This window comes from Balaenoptera borealis, assembly GCF_965194805.1.
Source record: "Balaenoptera borealis genome assembly, chromosome: 6".
In the NCBI taxonomy this organism is placed as follows: domain Eukaryota; kingdom Metazoa; phylum Chordata; class Mammalia; order Artiodactyla; family Balaenopteridae; genus Balaenoptera; species Balaenoptera borealis.
Window position 1 is genome coordinate 34,595,855 of NC_138863.1, and position 22,850 is coordinate 34,618,704.

Consider the following 22,850-nt stretch of genomic DNA (forward strand, 5'->3'; position numbering starts at 1 on the left):
GGCCACGCCCCTCGCTGCTAGCCCGGGGGCGGGGGCGGGGGCGGGGGCGGGGGCGGGGCCGCGACCCTGGGGCCAGGGTGGGGCGAGCCCAGTGCAGGAGGGCTGCTGGGGGTTGGGGCAGAATTCCAGGCCCACAGCGCCAGACGGGTTGCGCCGCCCTCCTGGCTCCGCGGCTTGTGCCGCGAGCGGGCCTTGCGCGCTCGCTTTGCCGCTGGGCGGGCCTGGCGCCCGGGCCCCGCACCGCTGGCCGCCTGAGGAGAGCCGCTGGCCGCGGTCGCCGCCAGGGTAATGAGGGAGGCCGGGCTGGGGAGGGGAAGGGCTACGGGCTGGTCGCGAAGTGAGGGAGCGCGGCTCGGCCAGCGCGCGCCTACGGAAGCTCGAGGCTAGAACTCGCCGCCCCGCTTCCAGCCTGAGCCCGGGCGGCCGACGGAGCCGTGGCGGGAGTCCGGCTCGGCGTGGCGAGCGGCCCCTGCGTGCCGCGCGGCTCCGGGTCGGCCCGGGGTGCCGGGCCGCGCGGCGGCCGAGGCACCTGCGTGCGGGGTAGGCGGTGCCAGGTGCGCGGGGCCCAGCCGCCCGCGGCGCCACCCCCACCCCTGCTGTCACCTTTGGCCGCACTCACAGGCACGCGGAGTCTCCAGACCCGAGGTGCCCTCCGGCCCGGCTCTGTGTGCCGCCTTCTGCGAGTTCGCTGCAAAGTCCCCCAAAGCAGGACTTGGAAGGAAGCTTTTACGTAATTGAACGCTCAAGCCGCGTTTCGTCCTCGGTATTTAGGTTCAGCGTTGTGTTTTTCCCTCGTGGGTTTGTTGTGTCGCGTACCTTTTCCCTCAGAACTCGATTGGAATTGGTGACAGCGCCTATCCAGGATAGAGCCTGGCACACAGTAGATGCTTAGTAAATATTTTTTGAAAGCCTGAGTCACGATGCTAAGTTTGGAAAATTCTACCGAGTTGTGCGTGGCTATAATTTTTAAGATTTTATGGGTTCCCAAGATAACTTTGAAAATTACAGTAATTTTAAAGCTCCGCAAAGAGAGTTAAATCTGGCTTTTTTGCATTCCCTGTAACAAGGGCCTCTGTTGGATGCTTAAATTAACTCAAAACCCGAGTTCTGTAATTTAGATGCGCCTTCCGATTGTCGCAGAAAGTGTTAACCTTTCAGATTAAAGCTTTCGGAGGAACCATTCTATTTTAGAACAAATTTAAATTATTTAGAAAGCTTTATTCTAATTCGCTTTTGAGATATAAGGGTGAGGGACCACACTGATATACTTGTAAATGCATTTAGAAATACAAGTCTCAAGTATGATTTTTTGAAAAGGGTTTATGTTCATACCTAGTGAAAGAGCATGCAGGAGAAAATTATGACGGCAGATCTATACCCCGCCCTCCAGCGACCCCCGCTCACCCCGTCTCTTAGCAGGGGCAGCTGCTGCCTTGACCTCAAAATGTCTCATAAAATTATCTCTTAATAGTCTGTCACATCTAAAGCAAAATCCTCTGGGATTAAGCCACGCACGTGGGCAACCCCTTGAGTACTGACAATTCTCACAGATTGTGTCCGCTGCTTATGAGTTTTTCTGAAAAATAGATAATGTAATGGAGTTTAAAGTTTTTTTGTTGTTGTTTAAGAAAGAACTTAACTGATATTACACGGAAAGAGCAAGAAACAAAGTCCTGAGAACCAGGAAATTCAGTTAATCACGACATCCCTGATCTTTCTGCTTGTAGGAATGTATGCTCCAAGTGGTCAGGGCCTTGTCTGCCTCGATCACTGGTGAGTGTCCCCAGTGCCCAGCACAGTGCCTGACCCATGGCAGCCATTCATTAAACACTTGTGGGATGAATACTTGACCATTTCGGGTAACAGGGTAATTACTTTCTACATGCGTGTGGTTTCTTCATTTACTTGGATATTTCCTTAGAATAGATGACTAGAAGTGAGAATTTTACAGGGTCAAAAGGGATGAACATTTTTATAGTTATCAAAACATTGCCAACTTACTTTCCAAATGAGTCCTACCATTTGGTACCTTTCAGAGCATCTTCTCAAGCTCTTATTGATACAGTATTTGGTAGTTCTGAGCACTTTCAGATAAAGTATTTCATTTGCTCCGAATCACCCTGGAAAGTGAGCAGGGCAGGTTTTGCATTACCCCTTTTGTAACACAGCAAACACCAGTGCCTTCAATTGATGATAATGAATGGCAGGTGACAAAAATAAACCATTTCCGGTTTTTTTCTTCTTCGCATTCTCTTCCTTTGGTTTGTAGTGAATATCCTGAATAAATTGACATCTTTTCTTAGCAGTAAAATTGGATGCTGCTGTATAATATCTATGGTTTACAAAAGCTTTTTCTTTCTCATTTGTTCAGATGTTTGCAGATGCCTTGATCTAACTTAGGGTCTTCATTAAAATGAAATAATGAACCACAGTTTAGGTGAAAGAGATACTGGGTAGGTGTAAGGGAATACCCAGCACTAGCAAGTTTTGAACATTGCCACCCTTTCTATTAGGAAAGATTTGGAAACTTTTGGTGGTGCTTTTGTAGCTCCTTGAATCTGAATAAGTTACTATTTTAAACCTCTGCATCTGTTGGAGCCTTCATAAACTATTGAGATTAATACTCCATCAGTGAAAGTGGACAGGAATTATTTGTATAATAATCTGCATATATTTCCTATCTGTCAATAAGTTCCAAGAAGAATGGAAATGAGAACTAAGAATCATAAGGTAAAAAATATTCAACCTACAGAAAATATTATTTTCACATGAAAACTGAAAAAAAAATCTTTTTTTAAACATGGCAAGAAGAAAATATAATTAATTCCTAGTCTGTTGCTAATCTTGACTCTTTCCCAAATTTGCCGGTCAGTGACCCCAGATGATTTAATAGGTAATTAATCAGATAAGGAAGCTTTGGAAGATTCAAAGTTTACTTCTAAGTAGAACCATTGGAAATTCTTGGGGATCATTTGTATTAAGAGTGGGTCCAACATAGCCTTTCTGTATTGCTTTTACATTTGCTTAGGTTTCTGTAAAAAAGTAGTATAGAAAAGATGAGAAGAGATGCAGGTTTATTGAGGCTTTGGAAATATTCAGAACCTCCTTTCAACTTCACTCTGCCTTTCTGTTGTGATGTCAGATCCCAAATAGGGTTCAGTAAACAGAAATGCTCTTTAAGGACACCTTTCAGGAATGTCTGTAGTCCTTGTGTCAAAGAATAGCTGCCCAAATAGTGGTGGGTTTATGGCAACTAGATCTTTAAGGAATTTGTGTGTAAATTTAAGTTATTTTGCTTCTGTTTTTATACTAGGATATTTCTGTATCTTGAAGATAAAGCAGAAATCTTTGGAGTAGATGGATTTTTCTCACTTTCTGTGAACTAAAGCGATTCAATGTCTCTTTTGGTAAGTTTTTATAAGTGTGGATCTAATTTTGTGTCAATAATGTAATTAGATATTAGTGCAAAGCCATCATAGGCATACTCTGATGGAATATTCATAGGCTCTGAGATGTTATTTTGATCTGAAAGACTTCTGGTCTTTAAAAAGGAGTTAAATTATCATTGAGTTTTTGTCTCTTTAAAAAAGAGCTTCTCCTATACTTTTCTGATATGCTCCTTCTATTCCTTTGTCCCATACCCACTTTTTCTCATACATTTACTGTCCTTAGACATTCCTCTTCCATCCAGTTAGCTATGCCTTATCCTTTAAATCTTTCAAAAATCCCTTTGACAAATTTCCATCTGACTAAAGGCAAGCAAAATAGTATGAAAAATAAGCCCCTTGACTTAACAAGACAGGAAACATTAGGGTCATTGTCTAATATGATGTATAGATACTGACTTGGTTTTTGTTTATATTAAGTCCATGGTATCTACTCTAGATTAAGTAGTTTTAGGACTTTCATTGTGTCTTATGTAGAATATAATACATTATTTGAATATTTGAATTATTAAAGCAGTGATCTTTTAAAAAGTGGTGGGTGCATTTGTGTGATGATTTGTAATTTACAAATACTTTCGTATATTATATCTCTCTCAGTCTTCAAAATTGTAAGCAGGGCAGGTGGTTTAATCCTCATGTGGAGTTTGGCCCATGATTGCAAAGAATTAGAGCCAGGGCTCAAACTCACATCTGCCAATCCACTCTATCACTCACCAAGTCTGAGAGGCAGAACTATGAAGTTAGGAGACTGTATTGTTAGTTATTTGGAAAATATATAATGCATTTACTTTATGTTTAAAGTTTATCTACTTAAAAGGGGAGCTTTATATATCTGGAAAATACATTGAGGTGAAATATCTACCTCATTTTCTAAAGCAGGGATCAGCAAACTTTTTCTTTAGAGGGCCAGGTAGTATTTGTGTGCTATGTGATCTCTATTAAGTTACTCTTGTAAAAGCTGCCATAGGCAATATGCAAATAAATGCAAATGAACGTGTCTGTGTTTCTGTAGAACTTTATGCACTAAAACAGGTGGCGGGTCAGATTTGACTCGTGGACCATAGTTTGTTGACCCCTGCTCTAAAGGATTACTTAAGATTAACAATTTTATGTCAGTTTGTGGGTTGGATGAGATGTAAAAGGGCATTTGATAGATGGAGATACTGAGATTCAAAGGGCTGTGTGGTTGCCCAGGGCTTCCAAATTTGGGGGAAAGGACATCTTACGTAATCTATTATTTCATAATTATGGATTTTTGGAAAAATAGAATTTGATAGGGTCATTTATATTTGTTCAGTTTGTTAATAATTTCACTTTGTATTCTTCTTGCAATGAAATATTTAGAATCCTTTGAATCAAAACATTCATGTTTTCTCCTCAGTGAGATATTTGCGTAACTGAGATAAAGTTAAATGTTTTCGCTTATGAAGGATTCTTCCTCATTCAAGTTTTACCTCTTTTTGACAGCTAAGAAGTGGTGTTTTCAGAGGAGCAGCAGGAACAAAATTCCAGACTCCCAGAAAGAAAGCAGGTGTTCAGCATAAACCATGTTGTTTGTATAGACAGTTTAGGCACACCATGATCCGTTCTTACTGGGGAGTGGTGGGAACCTTTCCAAAATCCGAGTTCCTAGATACCAGCCAAGGGTCAACCTTGCAAACAGGCCTTTCCAAGGAGAGCAGTTTTAGGCCTGCTAACCCTTTCCCACACAATACTATGAATGACTATTGTGAAAGATTCAGGGCAAATGTTGGAAAATATATGTAAATACCAAATATAATATATAAATGATGTAACTGGTGGCTATTTTTTATATGAACAACAGTATTAAGTATCTTCAAAAACTTATATTGTAAATGTTATTCACCCTACACAAACCAGCAGAAACTTTGCAAAGGAAATGATTCTACAGCTATCTTGACACTGTTAGCTCCTGTTCTTCAGGGGTGAGTTTTACATAAAACGATGGGGATATATGTCAAATTATTGTGGTAAGATTGATATGTACAGACTGTAGGAATTCAACTTAATCAGTAATTTAGGCTAACTGGGAAAATGACTAGTTTGATTAATGAGAGATTCTGGCATATTTTAAGCTAAAGGAAGTTTGATTACTTTAAGTGACTGCAAAATAGACGTGGATGGACTTGTCTTAAAGACTCATTTGATATTATACTTTAATGTTCATATAAAAATGAATGTTCATGAGATGCTTGAAAATAATTAAAATTCTCTTTGATACAATTTGTTTATACTTTTCTTTTGACATACCTTTTCTTCCTAAATAAGTATAACATCAGCTTCATGCCACTAACATGTGTAGGTGTTACATTTCTTTATTGACAATATGTGTAACAGAACACTGAGTTGAAATGCAGGAAAATGTAAATTGTGATAATGGAACTAAGTCTCTTAATTTGATTTGAGTTGGTTAGAGATGTTTATCACCTTACGAAACAAAATTGGTTCCAAATATTGATATACTCAATGTGTGGTTTAATGTGGATAAACATGGTTCCCACACTTAAGGGAAAAAGAAAATCTGAGGATCAAGATAAAAATAATATGATGAGCATAGCAGAGTAAATCTCTAGCTAAATATTCAGAAAAACACTGCAAAGATTATGAAAGGGTTAAAAATTAACACCAGCAGTAAAAATGAATTGATATTATTATCTCCAGGGTAGAGGGCAAGAATCAGAGATAGCATCAAGTAAAATTATAGCAGATATGAAATTTGTCTTCTGCATACCCAGCTGCTTCTCCGTTCTCTCCCATACTGTCTACCTCCACAGTATGAATCCTGGCTCCAATTCAGGTTCCTGCACGTTGCCCTTTCTCTCTGCTCCTCACCCCAGTCAACAGACTATTTTGTATCCACATGCCACCCTTACTTATCTTGTGAGTTATTTTTCACTTATTTAGTATATTTCTGAATTTACAGGATTGTTTCTGCACTTCACGAACACAAGTTGAATCACTCAGACCTGAAAAACAGTCTGAAACCAGTACCCATCAAAACTTGGTAAGAAAATGGTTAAGTACAATTAATACTCCTCTTTTGCTTTCTGTGACACCATTTTACAGAATATAATTTCTGGTTCTCCTATATCTCTTTTTCTTTACTTCTCATTTCTTTCACTTTTCTTCTTTTACTGTTTCTTCTTCCTCTACATAAGCTATTCTCCAGAAGTCTATAATTGGCCTCTGCTCTTCTGCCTAAACAGACTCTCCCTAAGCAGTCTCACCGGCTCCTGTGATTTCAGTTGCTCAGATTTCAGATTGTCTGGAGCTACCTGAGGTTTTCCTTCAGGTTGTGAGGGGACCCTGTCATCAGGTAGGACTGATGATTCTCAAGTTTTTACCTGCAACTTTGGACTCTTTCCTGGGCACCAGATGTGTCTGTAGAATTCCTCTGGTTAGCGTTTTCAAAGGCATCTCTGTGCAGTTTGAGTAAAACCTTAATCTCTCAAAACGTCACTGACCTATTGAATTTCCTGCTTTGGCAAATGAAAATCCATCTACTAAATCACCCTAACTAGAAACTTCGGAGTTATCCTCACACTGCCTCTTCCTCTGCCCCCACATCTAGTTACACACCAAATCTTACGGATCTGTCTCTGAAATGCCCTTGAGTCCATCCCCTCCTTCACCTGATCACTGCTACTACTCAAATCTCATCATCTCTCACCTGGACTATTGCAGGTAAACACATTGCCTCTAGTTTCCTAGACACACATATAACCTCCTCTTCCACTCAGATCAGTATTCAACACTGTTACCAATACAGGCCTGTTTGTGCCACTTTCCAGCTTTAAAATTGCCATTGGTTTCCTAAAACGTATGGGATAAAGCCTAAACTTGTTAGTGTTTTATAAGGACTCTTAATGGTATGGAATATGTCTACTGTTTGAGTTTCATTTATTGCTGCTGAGTCTTAGCACATACTTTTATTTCTGCTTGAAATACCCCTCTAAAATTATTCCTCATGCTTAAAGAGTTGGCTCAACTATCACATCTCTGAAGCCTTTGCTCTTGTACCTTTAATTCTATTATGGTCCTACGGATCTTAGACATCCTCATAAAATGGCATTTACTATATTATCTCACAATGATTGATGTATATGTCTCTCCACATGATCCCCATAAAATAGGCATCCTGTCTTTTTTATCTTTATCATCCCTGGGCAATGTCTGATGTATTAAATAATATTTAAAGAAACATGCTGAGAAATAAATATTTCTCTGGGATCTTCCCCTCTAAATCTCTTAATCTTCATTTTATATTATAATTCTTTCTATAAAATAGAACCTGCCTTGCAGATACCTTAGTCCTACAAAATAGAGTAATCCCAGTTAATCCTATTTATAAATTTATCCTGACCTTATCTTCAGTTGTCATCATTTTTGTCATTTCACTTTTTACTCACTAATACTGTAGTCTTCTAGTTACGTACCTTTTTGTACAATAGGATATAGTATCCAATCCTAGTTTTCATTCAAGTATTACCCTTCAGACAGGTAGTGTTTAGAAAGTAAAGTGTCTGTTGTTGACTCCTTGCTGTTACCAAGAGAGAGGCCTAGAACTCAGGAAATTTCCACAAGTGCTGCTTTTTTTGTGGGAGGGGTTATTGTGCTAGGTACACATAACATAAAGTTTACCATCTTAACCATTTTAAAGTGTACAGTTCAGTGGCATCAAATACATTCATAATATTGTACAACCATCACCACCATTCATCTCTGTAACTCTTTTCATCTTGTAAAACTGAAACTCTGTACCTATTAAACTGTAGCTCCTCCTTCCCTTATAACTCCCCCACCTCTTGGAAACCACACTTCTACTTTCTGTCTCTGATCTTTGACTACTCTAAGTACCAGTATAAGTGGAATCATACTGTATTTGTTATTTTGTGACTGAGATTTTTCACTTAGCATAATGTCCTCAAGGTTCACTAGTGTTGTAGCATACTGCAGAATTTCCTTACTTTTTAAGGTTGAATAATATTCCATTATATGTATATACTACATTTTGCTTATTCATTCATCTGTTGGTGGACACTTGGGTTGCATCCACATTGTAGCTATTGTGAATAGTGCTGCTATGAACATGGGAGTACAAATATCTCTTTGAGACCCTGATTTCAATTCTTTTAGGTATATACCCAGAAGTGGAATTGCTGGATCGTATGGTAATTCTATTTAAATTTTTTGAGGAACAACCATACTGTTTTCCACAGTGGCTCTACCATTTTACATTCCCACCAGCAGAGCACAAGAGTTCCAGTTTCTCTACATCCTCTCCGATACTCATTTTCTGCTTTTTTGATAACAGCCATCATAAAGGGTGTGAGGTGGTATCTCATTGTAGTTTTGATTTGCATTTCCTTAATGATTAGTGATGTTGAGCACTTTTTCATATGTTTATTGACCACACACATGTATTCTGTGGAGAAATGTCTATTCAAGTCCTTTGCCCATTTTTGAATTGGGTTGTTTGTTTTTGTTGTTGAATTTTAGTTCTCTCTATATTCTGGGTATTAACATCTTATCAGAAGCATGACTTACAAATATTTTCTTGATCCATTTTGAGTTAATTTTTGTATAGGTAAGGGTCCAGCTTCATTCTTTTGCATCTGGATATCCAGTTTTCTCAGCACCATTTGTTGAAAATACTGTCCTAGCTCCATTGAATGGTCTTGGCACACCTGTCAAAAGTCATTTGACCATATATGTGAGGGTTTATTTCTGGGCTCTTTATTCTGTTCTCTTGCTCTATATGTCTGTCTTTGTGTCAACACCACACTGTTTTAATTACTGTAGCTTTGTAGTAAGTTTTGAAATCAGGAAGAGGGAGTCCTCCAATTTTGTTCTTTTTTCAACATTGTTTTTGCTATTCTGGATCCCTTGAGATTTTAATAATATTAAGTCTTCCAATCTTTGAACATGAAGTATGTTTCCATTCAGTTATGTCTTCTTTAATTTCTTTCAGCAATGTTTTGTAGTTTCCATTGTACAAGTCTTTCACTGCCTTGGTTAAGTTAATTTCTAAGTATTTTATTCTTTTTGGTGCTATTGTAAATGGTATTGTTTTCATGACTTTTTTCCCAGATTATTCATTAACCAGGTCTTTTGAATTTTTAGTTCAAAAAGTTATTAAAAAGTTTGACAAGGACAAGGACCCTGCCATGATTTTTGCTTTCTAATTCTCTAACTAGTCATGAAATCAAAAAGAGAAGTGAGGTTAGTTTTAAGATGATTTACTCTTAGTAAACCTATATTGTCTTCTTGTGATTACCATGTTGTTTTCTTAAGTGTCCATAACTCATCTGTGTAGTGATTTGATACCAGACCTTACTGGGCAACAGCATCAAGCTTGCCCCTTTATCCTTTTTTCCCTTTTTTGAAAATTGAGTCAATGTTTGACTATTTCCATTCGGGTTTCTCATCTGAGTTTTACTATATTTGCAGACTTAATATCCTAGATGTAATTGTCTTTGGTTTGGAGGTTTGAACCTATTTAAAACAACCTGTTTTGAGCTTCAGCTACTTAATTACAACCTAAGTGCTTCTAGTTTAAAGAAGTCTATTTCCCTAATGGAGTTGATGGAAGCAAAGTAGAGGTTGATTAGCCTTATTTCAATCCATCATCTGGTAACCTGATGCCATTTTTTTCAAGCAGTGAACTGTAAGCCTCAGTTCATTCTGTGCTCTAGCCTTCCTGACAGACTTATAGCTTATCACTTTAAACATTTTTTAAACTGCTATATGCTCTTCCTTCTCTCTCTTACATGTGTTCTTTAAATCTGAGTTTAAGACTACTTGTTCTAAAGAAATTGAATTGATTTATTTAGATTTCTTTCTTCATTGGGATTATTTCCAATCGTATGGTAGAATTTCTTTTTATAGCCTTTCATCCCTCTTGCAGATTATTCACCTTTTACCATGAGCTTACAATTATATTTTTCTGCTCTCTTAAAAACTTGGGGAACATGTAGAATCAAATGTACAAAATAGCAGAATTCCTAGTACATAGTAATGTCATTCCTAACTCCCTTCTTCCTTCTCTTTACCTTGGAGGTAGTAACAAGATTCTTGCCACCTGCTGGTGCCTGTAAAGGCTGCTAAGTGTCTTTCGGAGTACTGGTGTCCTTTTAGAGATCCTCATGGCTATCATATGATGCCAGTGGTGTTGGCCTCTTCTTTCTCCTGTGTGCATGTTATTTCAGTGCCACTGGGATCTGGTGCAAACCTAGCACTCTGACTCCACAGTATCCCGTGAAAGGCCATAGTGGTACATGGTCATTAACTCAGGACTTCTGTACCCTATCCTGTTCTCCCATCTCTTGAGGCTTATTTTTCTTTCTGACCTCCCTTCTGATTCATCTCATCTTTGAAAAACGTCTTCAGCTTCTTTTAATAGGTTTTAGTATGGAAATTGTTCCTTGATTGTTAACACCTCCGTTAGCTGAGCAGATACGTGTATGTGTAGTGATTGTAACTGATAACCACTTGAAGCAAGAGCACCAGAATAGAATATTCCTCGTAGGTCCTTTCATTTCTTCCCTTGATATATTTATTAGATACCCTGAAGAGTCAACAGCCATTCTTAGCAACTCCTAAGAATGCTTCCTGGAAATTGTGCTGAAAAGTATTCTTCAGTACCTGTAAATCTGTTTTTCTGGCCCTCTCCCCCTTCGCAGGCTGATAGCTTTATAACTAGCATCCCTTATTAGCTGTTGTAAATACTTTATGGATCTCAAAACAGTCTCTTAAGCCACCTTTCAGTGCCTTCCTAATGAGCACTTGTGTGCTTGAAAAGACAATATCAGTATTTTACATTGGAGTAGGGGACCAAATTGGGGCACCAAAAAGTTTATACCTATTTTGTTTTCATATTTTTAAAACAATGCAGGTTGATGAGCCAACCCTTTCCTTGTTGCCTCTATCCACTAGAGCCAGTGAAGTGATCTGTTCCACCAACGTTTCTCACTATGAACTCCAAGTGGAAATAGGTAATCATTCTGGATTGCATCTAATTGACTCATCATTGTTAGAAATGAAATTGATGACAAAAAGATTACTTTGTAAGCAGGTCTCTGTTGTTACCCACAGCATAAAACTAAATGTTAATTGTGTCAGTCAAACGGATCTGTTAATTTTATCTGTAAAACAGTAGCCCAGATATTTTTCAAGATTACCTTCTAGAATTTTTACTTTTTCACTGAAGTACTTGTAGAGGAGGAAGACACTAAATAATCTAAGCATTTGTTATTTGTATTTTTATTGTGGGGAACTTCTGATCATTTGTCTGATTTAAATCAAATCATGTAAATCTTTTCAGTTACAGTCCTTTAGCCAAATTACTTTCTTTTAACTTAAAACCTTGCCTAAAATCCCATTCGTAGTAGAAACTTTTTTCAGTTAAGTTTGGAACCGGCTGAGTTATTGTTTTTAGCCTTATACCTGTGAAAAGTTGCTCTGAGTATTCAGAAACACCTCTTAAATAATACAAAGAGATACTATCTCAGGTGCTAGGAATATAAAGCCATGTAAAACACTTGAGGAGTTCACATCCTCTCTGGGAAGACGAACATGAAAGATAGCTTTGTCTTATGCACTGGACGGTACTATAGTAGAGGTGCGCTAAGTGTTATGGGAACAGAGAAGATGGAGCATTCACCTGTTCATCTCGACTCTTCTAGGAGTCAAGGAAGATAGCAAAAAGAGGCTGGATCCTGAAGCATGAGGAAAAGTTTACTAAATATTCTAGTCAGGGTTTTTATTCAAACAACAAAAAACAGTCCTGACTACTTAAACTAAAAGAATTTTTTGAACAATTTTGCTAACTCACAGAATCATTGGCTAGAGAAATGGGCTTGGAAGAAACCAAGAGAAACTATGTGACTAGAACCGTAGCCTGGGTCACAGCATAAGAGCAGCCTAGTTAATGTACGCTAGTAGGGTACTTTATCCCCACTAGATGATGTTGGACCCCACTGGTGAGTTCCAACTTAACTGAAAAAAGTTTCTACTAAAAATGGGATTTTAGGTAAGGTTTTAAGTTTTAAGTGTGAGTTCTGACTGCCTCTGCTTCTTTTGTCACTCACTTCGTCCTCCAATTGACCAAGCTTATGTCATTGACCCTCCCATGCCCAGGTCAGGGTGACCAAAAGAGAAATAAGGATTTGACCTTTTCTAAAATAGCACTGGTGGAAAATGCCCCCAAATTAGAAAGGACTTTTCAGATGGTGTCAATCCAAAAAAAGGTAAAAAAATAATTACTCCAATAGGTGACTGAGGAAGGACTATCACATAGCTGCTCTGTGCCTAGACTCAGGAACATAGGGAGAGTAGGCAGTAGGAGGAGATAAATCTGAAAAAGGAGGCTTGGAACACATTGTGAAAGACCTCATATAGGGTATATATATAGAAGTTCAGACTCTCTCTGTCAGCCCCGCAACGTGCCCACTTCATTACTCAGTGGATTTAAGGAAAGGTTTGGAATCTATCGTCTCTACTAGAGAGACATTGTGGAATAGTGATGATGATAATAATAGCATCTAATCGGCATTAGGCTGAACATTTTATATGTATTTTTTCATTTCACCCCTTTAGCCCTCCCATTTTGCAGATGAGGATACTGAGGCTCTGAGAATTTAAGTAATAGTCATACAGTTAGTGATTTGAAAGCAAACTGTTGTGACTGTAAGGTCTAAGCTCTCAGCTGCTGCACTGTAGTACCTTTCTTTTGATAAAATGTTGAATTTAGAAGGACAACTGGCAGCAGTTCCAGGCAGCAATCTGGAAGATATAGTATATCAGGGGTTTACAGCCAGAAGTATCATCCTTATCACCGGAGTCTTTTTAAAAATTGCAATGCCTATATCCCATCACAGACCTGAATCAAAATTTCTGGTGAATGGGACCTAGGCACAGGCTTTTGAAGTAGTTCCATCAGTAGTTTTGGTGCATGTCCTGATCGAGAATGCAGGGCATAGTGAGGAAGTCACTGCATCTATCCAGAGAACAAGGACAGGACTTGAGTTAAGGCAAGTGATGCTTGTTGCTGGGGAGGAAGGGATGAATTTCAGATTAGCTGCATTTCAACAATAAAAGTGACAGAATTTGGTGACTGTGGAGAGAGGGAGGAAACTAACATTTATTAGGTGTCTATTAAGAGATTACCATTCTAGGTGTTTTTAATTTAAAAACTGACAACACCAAATGCTGGTGAGTATGTCAAGTAACTGCAGTACTTATACGTGGCTTGTGGGAATGCAAAGAGGTTCAGCCACTTTCAAAAACAGTTTGGCAACTTCTTATAAAGTTAAACGTACACGACCTAGCAATCCCACTTGCAGGTATTTGCCAAAGAGAAATGAAAACATATGTCTACTTAAAGAATGGTTTTGGCAGCTTTATTTGTAGTCACAAAAAACTGAAAACAACCAAAGTATTTGTCAATTTATGAATAGATAAAAATAAATTGTGGTATATATATATAATGGATTATTACTCTGCAATAGAGAGAAATTAACTACTGAAACATGGATGAATCTCAAAAGCATTATACTAAGTGAAAGAAGCCAGACACAAAAAACTGTACTCCCTATGATACTATTTACATGACAAACAAAAATCACATCAGTGGTTGCCAGGGACTGGGAGTAGGGGATTGCTGAGTAACATTCCATTGTTTGAATGTAACAATTTGTTTATCAAGTCACAATATTAACCATTACAATAGGTGTGTAATGGTATATTGTGTTTAATTCCTACTCCTCTATTTTGAGCATCTTTTCATGTGCTTGTTGGCCACTTCTGTGTCTTCTTTTGTGGCTTACCTATTTAATCTTCTGCCTAATTTTTAGTTGGGATGTTTGTCATTTATTATAGAGCTATAAGAGTTCTTTATATAGTACTCTGTGTGTAAGTCTTCTCAGATATAAATATTGTTAATACTTTCAATCAGTGGCTTGCCTTCTCATTTTCTTAACAGTGTTTTCTTGAAGAGCCAAAATTTTTAATTTTTTTATTTTGATGAACTCCAGATTATCAGTTTTTTTCCTTTGGTCATTAACACAAGTTTTACGTCTGATTGTAGGAAGAGGATTTGACAACTTGACTTCTGTCCATCTTGCACGGCATACTCCTACAGGAACACCGGTCACTGTAAAAATTACAAATCTGGAAAACTGCACTGAAGAACGCCTGAAAGCTTTACAGGTAACAATACAAAAAAAAAAAAAAAAGATACATTTAACTTAATGTCTATTTGAGAAGATTACACCTATAAGAATTTTTTTTTTCGCAAATTAGTAGTTCTGTTAGAGAAAGGTAGATTTCTTTCTTCTAATAAACATGCAATTACAGAATTGGAAAGAATACTTGGAAGCCAGATCCATGAAAGAGCAAATATATTCAAACTTTGGTAACTACTATAAGTTCCTTCAAATGAATATCATATTTGGAACACTGGTCTGGAATTTATTTAAATACCCCTCGTCAGTCCAGTCACAAATAGTCCTATAGGGAAATAGAAAAAACAAAAGCAAACAGTTTCCTTTTCATCCAGCTAAGTAAAATTAGGTTCTGAATTGATAAATTTTAACAGATTGCATTTCAGGAATATTATAATACCATTTCAATTGTCACTAATCATTTTTGATATAAAGAGGGAAAGGATTTTGTTTTGATATTATCCCATTTTTTTAACTATTTATATGTGCACATGTATATTGCACAGAAAAAGACTGGAAGAAATTATACTGAAATGTTAACAGTGGTTCTATGATTTAATGTTAGAAGTGACTTTTATATTCATATTTTAATGTATTTTTTAAATGTTTCTATCATAAGAACACAGTATAGTTATTGACTATGACCTCTCTGGAGTCAGACTGTGTAATAAGTTCACATCCTACTTTCATTAATTATGTGCCTTTGGACAAGTTTTCTAGCTTGTTTCTAAGTATCCTCTTCTGTAAAATGGGAATTATAATGTCACATACTTTGTGTAGTGGTTGTGAGATTTAAAGACATGATAGCACTAAGAACAGTGCTTAGTACTAATAAGCTCCATTATTAGTACTAATAAGCTGCCACTACTGCTGTTATCTTCATAATGAGGAAAAAGGTTGGTTTTTTTGGTTTGTTTTATTATTTAAATCCACTTTATTCTTATCTACATTTCCCCTTTTTTTTTAACATCTTTATTGGAGTACAGTTTCTTTACACTGGTGTGTAAGTTTCTGCTTTTTAACAACGTGAATCAGCTAAAAAGGTTGTTTTTAAATGTCTTGTCTCTTGTGTTTCTGTACTAGAAAGCAGTGATTCTGTCCCACTTTTTCCGGCATCCCAATATTACAACTTACTGGACTGTTTTCACTGTTGGCAGCTGGCTTTGGGTTATTTCTCCTTTTATGGCCTATGGTAAGAAAACTCATTTTAGGTAAAATAATTCATGGTTTAGCCTGGATGCTATAATTATAAGGATGAGTGTGATCTTAGATTTATGATTCACTACTTTTAATTTATAAATCTGATGGCCAATTCTAGATTTCATGATATATTTTTATATCTGGTTCATGTTGAATTTTAGTCTTCAGAAAAAAACGTAGAATGGGTCTCATGATCATTGAAACCACCACTGATTGCTTCTCCAAGAAGTCAATCCTTTGAACAAGCTGTCTTTTTCCCTTCAGTTTCCTTCCTCTCTCGCAGTGGAGAGCTGCTGTTATTCTTCAAGCAAAAGTAGTTTTTCTACTTGTGCACACCATCCCTATCCTTGTTTCTCTGCATTGTAAACTTATTTCACTGTATTGTAAACATCTGCATGTGTACCTGTCTCCTTCACTGGATTTGAGCTTCTCAAGGGCAGGATCATGTATGTATTTTTCATTTTGGTATCCCCAGGTGGTCATAAAATACCTAGCACAAGTAGTGTTCAGTAGGTGTATTGAATAAATAAATGAATGGATTCTAGAGCTTTGATTTTTAGGATAGCTTTTGTGAATTGCCTGTGGATTTAAAATATATATGTTCTCACACAGTATGTATTTTTTTAGTAATATTGAATATTGTTAATTCACTTTCCTAATCTCTAGCATGTCATTAGAAAAGTCTTTTTAAAGATTGGTGAAGGAAAATTACCTTGGCATAAGAAAGTGGTTAGACTCTAAAATGTAACACGTGTGCATGCGAGCATGTGTGTGTATTTATGGTTGATAAGAACATTTAAAACATAGCTAGAAGCAAAATCACTTTCAGTGTTCATCTAAAGATTTCAGGGGTTTCTTTCAGGTTCAGCAAGTCAACTCTTGAGGACTTACTTTCCTGAAGGAATGAGTGAAACTTTAATAAGAAACATTCTCTTTGGAGCAGTGAGAGGGTTGAACTATCTGCATCAAAATGGCTGTATTCACAGGTATTTATTTATTTGTATTTTACAAAGTGAAAGAATTTGAGAGGAAGAAGTCTTTTAGGGAGCTTTTAGGAAGGAGCAATTGAGTGTTAGAATGGAGGATAGGAAACTTGCAAATGAAAATTGACGGAGGAAAGAACCAATATGTATAGTAGATGCTTACATTTTATAGTTCATTCACCAGAAATGTTCAGACCACCTCCTCTGTGCCAAGTGCTGTGCTCAGTGCCGGGGTGGAGTGCCAGTCCTCGCAGAGCTCAAGTCCCAATAATGAGCGTTACAAGAACCTATCTGTTTGGGGTATAAGCTGTGGGGAGTGGGATCCTAGTTAACTCTTGTGTTTTGTTTTTTCCTTAAGCAAATAAAGAGCTGCTTTATCTGCTTTTCAGTTTTATGTCATGTTTATATTATATACAGATTGTAACTAAACCTTTGATTTCTTAAGTGTTCTGTAGCACTTTGAGATTATCATACTAAATATCAGTTCTCTTGTTGCCAAACTGTAGGTGCAGAAGTAATTGGCTGAATGTTAAAAACAATGCTGTTCTAAGATACATTGGGACTTTGTTTTCCTTTTTAATTAAGTTGCTTTTAAATAAGCTTGTTTTCTTATTGTTTGTTTCACCTCAAAGCTTTTTTCTTACTGTTTGTTGTTTCTTAGCAGCATTCTGGTTAACTGAGGATTTCTAGCAGACAGTATTCTAATTAATCAAGGTTTTATTATACCTTACCAGACTATTGGCCATCCTGCTCTATTAGTTTCCAGTTTCCGTGTTTAGGATGAAAAACAAGGCTCTTTTATAATTTATTTGATGAAGGAAATTTTTACATTAGACATATCTTTATAAATTTTGTTAATACCATGAGAGGCTATCTTTTATTGGATAATATTGCATTTAACTTTAAATTATAACTTCTAAGGAGTATTTAATTTCCAAGGGAATACATGGATTTATTCTGACCAGATTTTTATTCTTTCTGCATTGGCCAATTTCTTAGTATTTAGGATTGTTTCTTTTTGTTCTAGGAGTATTAAAGCCAGCCATATCCTCATTTCTGGTGATGGCCTAGTGACCCTCTCTGGCCTGTCCCATCTGCATAGTTTGGTTAAGCATGGACAGAAGCATAGGGCTGTGTATGATTTCCCACAGTTCAGCACATCAGTGCAGCCGTGGCTGAGTCCAGAACTACTGAGACAGGTCAGGTGTGGCCATTGCATTGGGTTGTCTATGTGTCTTAAGTGTCTTCTGAGTTTGACTGAAGGACAGTTGTGCCCTTATATTTGGATTGATGAAAGGCCTACTGCAAGACTTTTTTTATTCTTTCTTGTCAAAATTATGTTAGGAATTTTTAAATGTATACCAAATATTAGGTATATCTTGATTTCTCATGAGTTTTTTCCATTATTATTCACCACCCTTTATCAAAAAAGCATATGTATGTAACCTTTTTTTTTATAAATTTATTTACTTTATTTATTTCTGGCTGTGTTGGGTCTTTGTTGCTGCACGCGGGCTTCCTCCAATTGCGGAGAGCGGGGGCTACTCTTCATTTGGTGCGCGGGCTCCTCACTGTGGTGGCTTCCCTTGTTGCAGAGCACGGGCTCCAGGCGCGCAGGCTTCCATAGATGTGGCACGCGGGCTCGGTAGTTGTGGCTTGCGGGCTCTAGAGCGCAGGCTCAGTAGTTAGGGTGCATGGGCCCAGTTGCTCCGTGGCATGTGGGATCCTCCCGGACCAGGGCTTGAACCCATGTCCCCTGCATTGGCAGGCGGACTCCTAACCACTGCGCCACCAGGGAAACCCTGTATGTAACTTTTTAAAGGGTATTTACACTAAAGGACTTCAAATTAATTGTTCTACAGGATTTACATGGATATAATGTAAAGTCAGATATTTACAGCGTTGGGATTACAGCCTGTGAATTGGCCAGTGGGCAGGTACCTTTCCAGGACATGCACAGGACTCAGGTAAATGCTCTGAAATCCCTGAACTACTTACCTTTCATAAGATCCCTTACATTCTAGATAATTTCTTTTAAACATCTTTGCTGTAGACGCTTAGGACCTTTATTGTTGTTGTTATTGCTTTAATATTTTGCCTGAAAAGGATTGAAGGAAATTTTTCTTTCTTTTAGATGTTGTTACAGAAACTGAAAGGTCCTCCTTATAGCCCATTGGATATCAGTATTTTCCCTCAGTCAGAATCCAGAATGAAAAATTCCCGATCAGGTGTAGACTCTGGGATTGGAGAAAGTGTACATGTCTCCAGTGGAACTCGCACAGTAAATAGTGACAGATTGCAAACACCGCCCTCAAAAACATTCTCTCCTGCCTTCCTTAGCTTGGTACAGCTCTGTTTGCAGCAAGACCCTGAGAAAAGGTAATATTGGTCACTTCTAAATAGCATAAAATATCTGTGTCTTGTATTTTATATCTTATAGAAGTTTTATAGAAGTATTTTATAGAAGTTTTATATTTCCTTCTTGCCAAATTCAAATCTTTTATCAGTCTTTTCATCAAAAAACTATACAGTAGCCTAATCCAGAAAATACCAATGCTAAAAGCAAGTGGAGACAATGAGCAAATGGGAAGAATACTAGATTAGAAGTCAGAAGACTTGGGCTTCAGTCTCAGCTGTATCATTTCCTAACCAAGTCACCTTGTAAAAATCAGTTAATCTTTCTGGATGTTAATTACTGCACTTATGTTAAGACATTTTAGAAACTTCCAAGCAGTACAAGAGTGTTAGTTGCTGGTATTACAATAATTATTATCACAGATAACTAATGCGTTAGCATTTTGGAAATAAGGTGTGTGTCTTTTTAATCTTTTTTAAGCCCCTTAGTGCCTAGTATAGTTCCTTATAATTAGTAAGTGCCTAATAAATGTTAAGTTACAGACTAATTGAAGGTTATCTCTGGAATTAATTCTTCCCATTAGTTAAGGTTGAAGCTAAGAATTGGGCTTCCTTACATTTATTTTTTCCTTTTAATTTTTGTGTATTGAGTTTTATAGCTCTAAACCTAAGTTCTAACATAGTTTACACCAAAAAAATCTACATTCTAATATGAGGTCTTTTTTAAAATAATTTTTTCAAAAAAATTTCAGGCCATCAGCAAGCAGTTTATTATCCCATGTTTTCTTCAAACAGGTGAGCTGATCTATCTTTGTTGTCTAGATGTTTTTTAATACTACTAAAAAGTCACATCATTTTGTTGGCTTAATGGGACAGTTCGGTTACTAAGATTCTTAATAATTTTCTTATAAGGTAAAGTTAAAAAGAAGAAAACGTTTTTGGTAGTTTAATTACAGACTTTCTAAAATATTTCCATTCAGCAAAACAAAATGAGTAAAGACAAACGGAATATCATCATGTGTTACTTTATCCTCAGCTTATATTTTGATTAATGTAGAGACATTTTATTTTTCTATATTGGCTAGAAATGATGTAAGGGCAAAATAATTCTGATAAAAGTCAGTTTATTTGGCTGTTACTTCTTCTTGTTTTCGGATGACCAGAATCAAAGGCATGTTTAAGTGAAAATACCTAAAAACAATTTAAACACATTTAACATAATTTCTTTAAAAGTTATTTTTTACTAAAAAAAACTAATGTATTGAATTTATGTACCAACAGCCTTATTTTGAGTTTCTTTAACAGATGAAGGAAGAAAGCCAGAGTTCAATACTTTCACTGTTGCCTCCTGCTTGTCACAGGCCATCAACAGCACCACCTCCAGTGTCACCTTGGACTGAGCCGGAATGGGATTTTCCTGATGAAAAAGATTCAAACTGGGAATTCTAGGGCTGCCAAACCCTTTTATGTCCTATATACTTGACACTTTCTCCCTGCTGCTTTTTCTTCTGTATTGCTAGGTACAAATACTAGAATTATACTTGAAAATACAGTTGGTGCACTGGAGAATCTATCATTTAAAACCACTCTGTTCAAAGGAGCATGAGGTTATAGCCCCTTTGGTTAGCTCAGAGTGCTATTATAACTCCAGGGAAACTTTGGAATTATTAATCTCACTACATTTAGTGTCATCTGTTCTCAGAATTTTTTCCCAAGCTGTGACTAACTCTTCTTTTTGATCTCTCAGTATAATTTTTGAGCCAGTTAAATTTTTCAGCATTTTGCTGCCCTCAGGGGAATGAGCCCTCAGAGGACATTGCTTCCAAGTACATTTTTTACTTCCAGATTCTCTAGCCTTTTTAATCAGCTATTGTTAAACCAACAGGCTAGTTTATCCTGGCATCAAACCCGTTTTTGATAGAAGGGAAAATGTTTATACTTTCCCATTTTCATCTGTTAATACTTATGGTAATATCAAACTGAGCCTCACTCACATTAAATGATTCACTTGAAATATATAGAGAAGTTGTAATTTGCTTTTTTTTTTAATTGTTAAGGGGCTAAAGTAACACTTTTCTACTTATGTAAATTATAGATCCTAAATTCGTGCACCCCGTGGGAGCTCAATAAAGATTTATTCAATTGAGTTTATACTTAATAATTTTCTTTGTGTGGTTTGACAAAGCTAAAACATACATTCTAATTTGTTTTGCCAAGGAAAGCTCTTTCTCAAACAGATTTATTTATATAACCTGTTGAATTGGGGACAGCCTGGTATTTGATTCAATGGAGGCAGATTTTCCAGCCCTTTATATGATTATTCTTGCTCCTGTAGGAGATTCAACTTACAAGGACATAGAGAACTTAATAGTTATACCTTATTAGCAAAAGAGATATGCTGTCTCAAAAAGAGTATGTAGTTTGGACTGTGATAAGTTGGGATTTACCTCAATTAGTAGATTTTCTTTATTTGCACACTCTTATTTAACATTACATTAAAAATTATTTTGAAATGATTGTTTTAAGACTTAAAAATGAAAACCAATGAGACAGTAATATACAGACTAATAGTCTGAAACACAAATCTTTTCATATTTATTGGCTAGCCCCTCTCAAGGATATTTGGGTTACTCCATCAAGCAAGCCACAAAGACTTGCCAAGGTGGAGGAGAGAAAGGAGATGAGTACCAGTGGAGGCATTGAGATCACCTGTAGTGGTGGGGGCTGTAGCTCATTCCACTAACCTCCTCCTTCTCATTTCCCCTCAGCAAGAGAGGCTCACAGGAACCACAGAGGAGGTGCTCTCAAATCTGTGTGAAGAGTCAATATGTGTACTGTGAAGCAGGACTGTGGAGGCCGGGAAACAGTGCCTCTCAGGTCCACTGTGTTAGGGTTCTCCAGAGAAGCTGAACCAGTGGATTTTTTTTATTTCAAGTATAGTTGATTTACAATGTTGTGTTAGTTTCAGGTGTACATCAAAGTGATATATGTATATATGTAGGTATATATATTGATATATATATAGAGAGAGAGAGATGGATATAATCACATGTTCTTTTTCAGATTCTTTTCCATTATAGGTTATTACAAGATATTGAATATAGTTCCCTGTGCTATACAGTAGGTCCTTGTTGTTTTTTTATATACAGTAGTGTGTATCTGTTAATCCCAACTCCTAATTTATCCCTCCAACCACTTCCCCCTTTGATAACCATAAGTTTGTGTTCTGTATCTGTGAGTTTGTTTCTGTTTTATAAATAAGTTCCTTTTGTATCATATTTTAGATTCCACATATACATGATATCATATGATATTTGTCTTTCTCTTTCTGACTTACTTCACTTAGTATGATAATCCATACACACACACACACACACAGTAGAAAGTATTCCACTCAGCAATAACAAAGAATGAAATAATGCCATTTGCAGTAACATGGATTTTATATATATATATATCTCTCTCACATCTTCTTTATCCATTCATGTCAGTGGACACTTAGGTTGCTTCCATGTCTTGGCTATTGTAAATAGTGCATTGGGGTGCATGTATCTTTTCAAATTAGAGTTTTCTCCATGTATATGCCCAGGAGTGGAATTGCCGGATCATATGGTACCTCTATT

At 37.2% G+C, this 22,850-nt stretch overlaps 1 protein-coding gene across 5 annotated transcripts; it reads left to right on the forward strand.

Moving 5' to 3' along the window:
• Nucleotides 1-108: 108 nt before the first annotated feature.
• Nucleotides 109-21,373, forward strand: STRADB (STE20 related adaptor beta). Of its 5 annotated transcripts, none has more exons than XM_082397402.1 (13): nt 110-285; nt 1,728-1,859; nt 3,314-3,407; nt 6,391-6,471; nt 11,362-11,461; nt 14,554-14,675; nt 15,773-15,881; nt 16,752-16,875; nt 17,900-18,071; nt 18,735-18,839; nt 19,007-19,251; nt 19,980-20,022; nt 20,533-21,373. In XM_082397402.1, the coding sequence occupies exons 3-13, from the start codon at nt 3,396-3,398 to the stop codon at nt 20,674-20,676; spliced, it is 1,257 nt and encodes a 418-aa protein (XP_082253528.1). In that variant the 5' UTR covers nt 110-285; nt 1,728-1,859; nt 3,314-3,395; the 3' UTR covers nt 20,677-21,373. The 5 variants fall into 5 exon arrangements, with proteins under 5 accessions (XP_082253530.1, XP_082253531.1, XP_082253528.1 ...); XM_082397403.1 differs by lacking the exon at nt 1,728-1,859 and adding an exon at nt 2,372-2,453; XM_082397404.1 differs by lacking the exon at nt 1,728-1,859 and having other exon boundaries at nt 109-285; nt 20,589-21,373.
• Nucleotides 21,374-22,850: the final 1,477 nt, after the last annotated feature.

Excerpts from the sequence above, each read along its gene's own strand:
- STRADB (XM_082397402.1), top strand. Across the intron at positions 6,472-11,361 it reads CCAGTACCCATCAAAACTTG|GTTGATGAGCCAACCCTTTC; the intron begins GTAAGAAAATGG and ends AAAACAATGCAG. Across the intron at positions 11,462-14,553 it reads TGAACTCCAAGTGGAAATAG|GAAGAGGATTTGACAACTTG; the intron begins GTAATCATTCTG and ends GTCTGATTGTAG.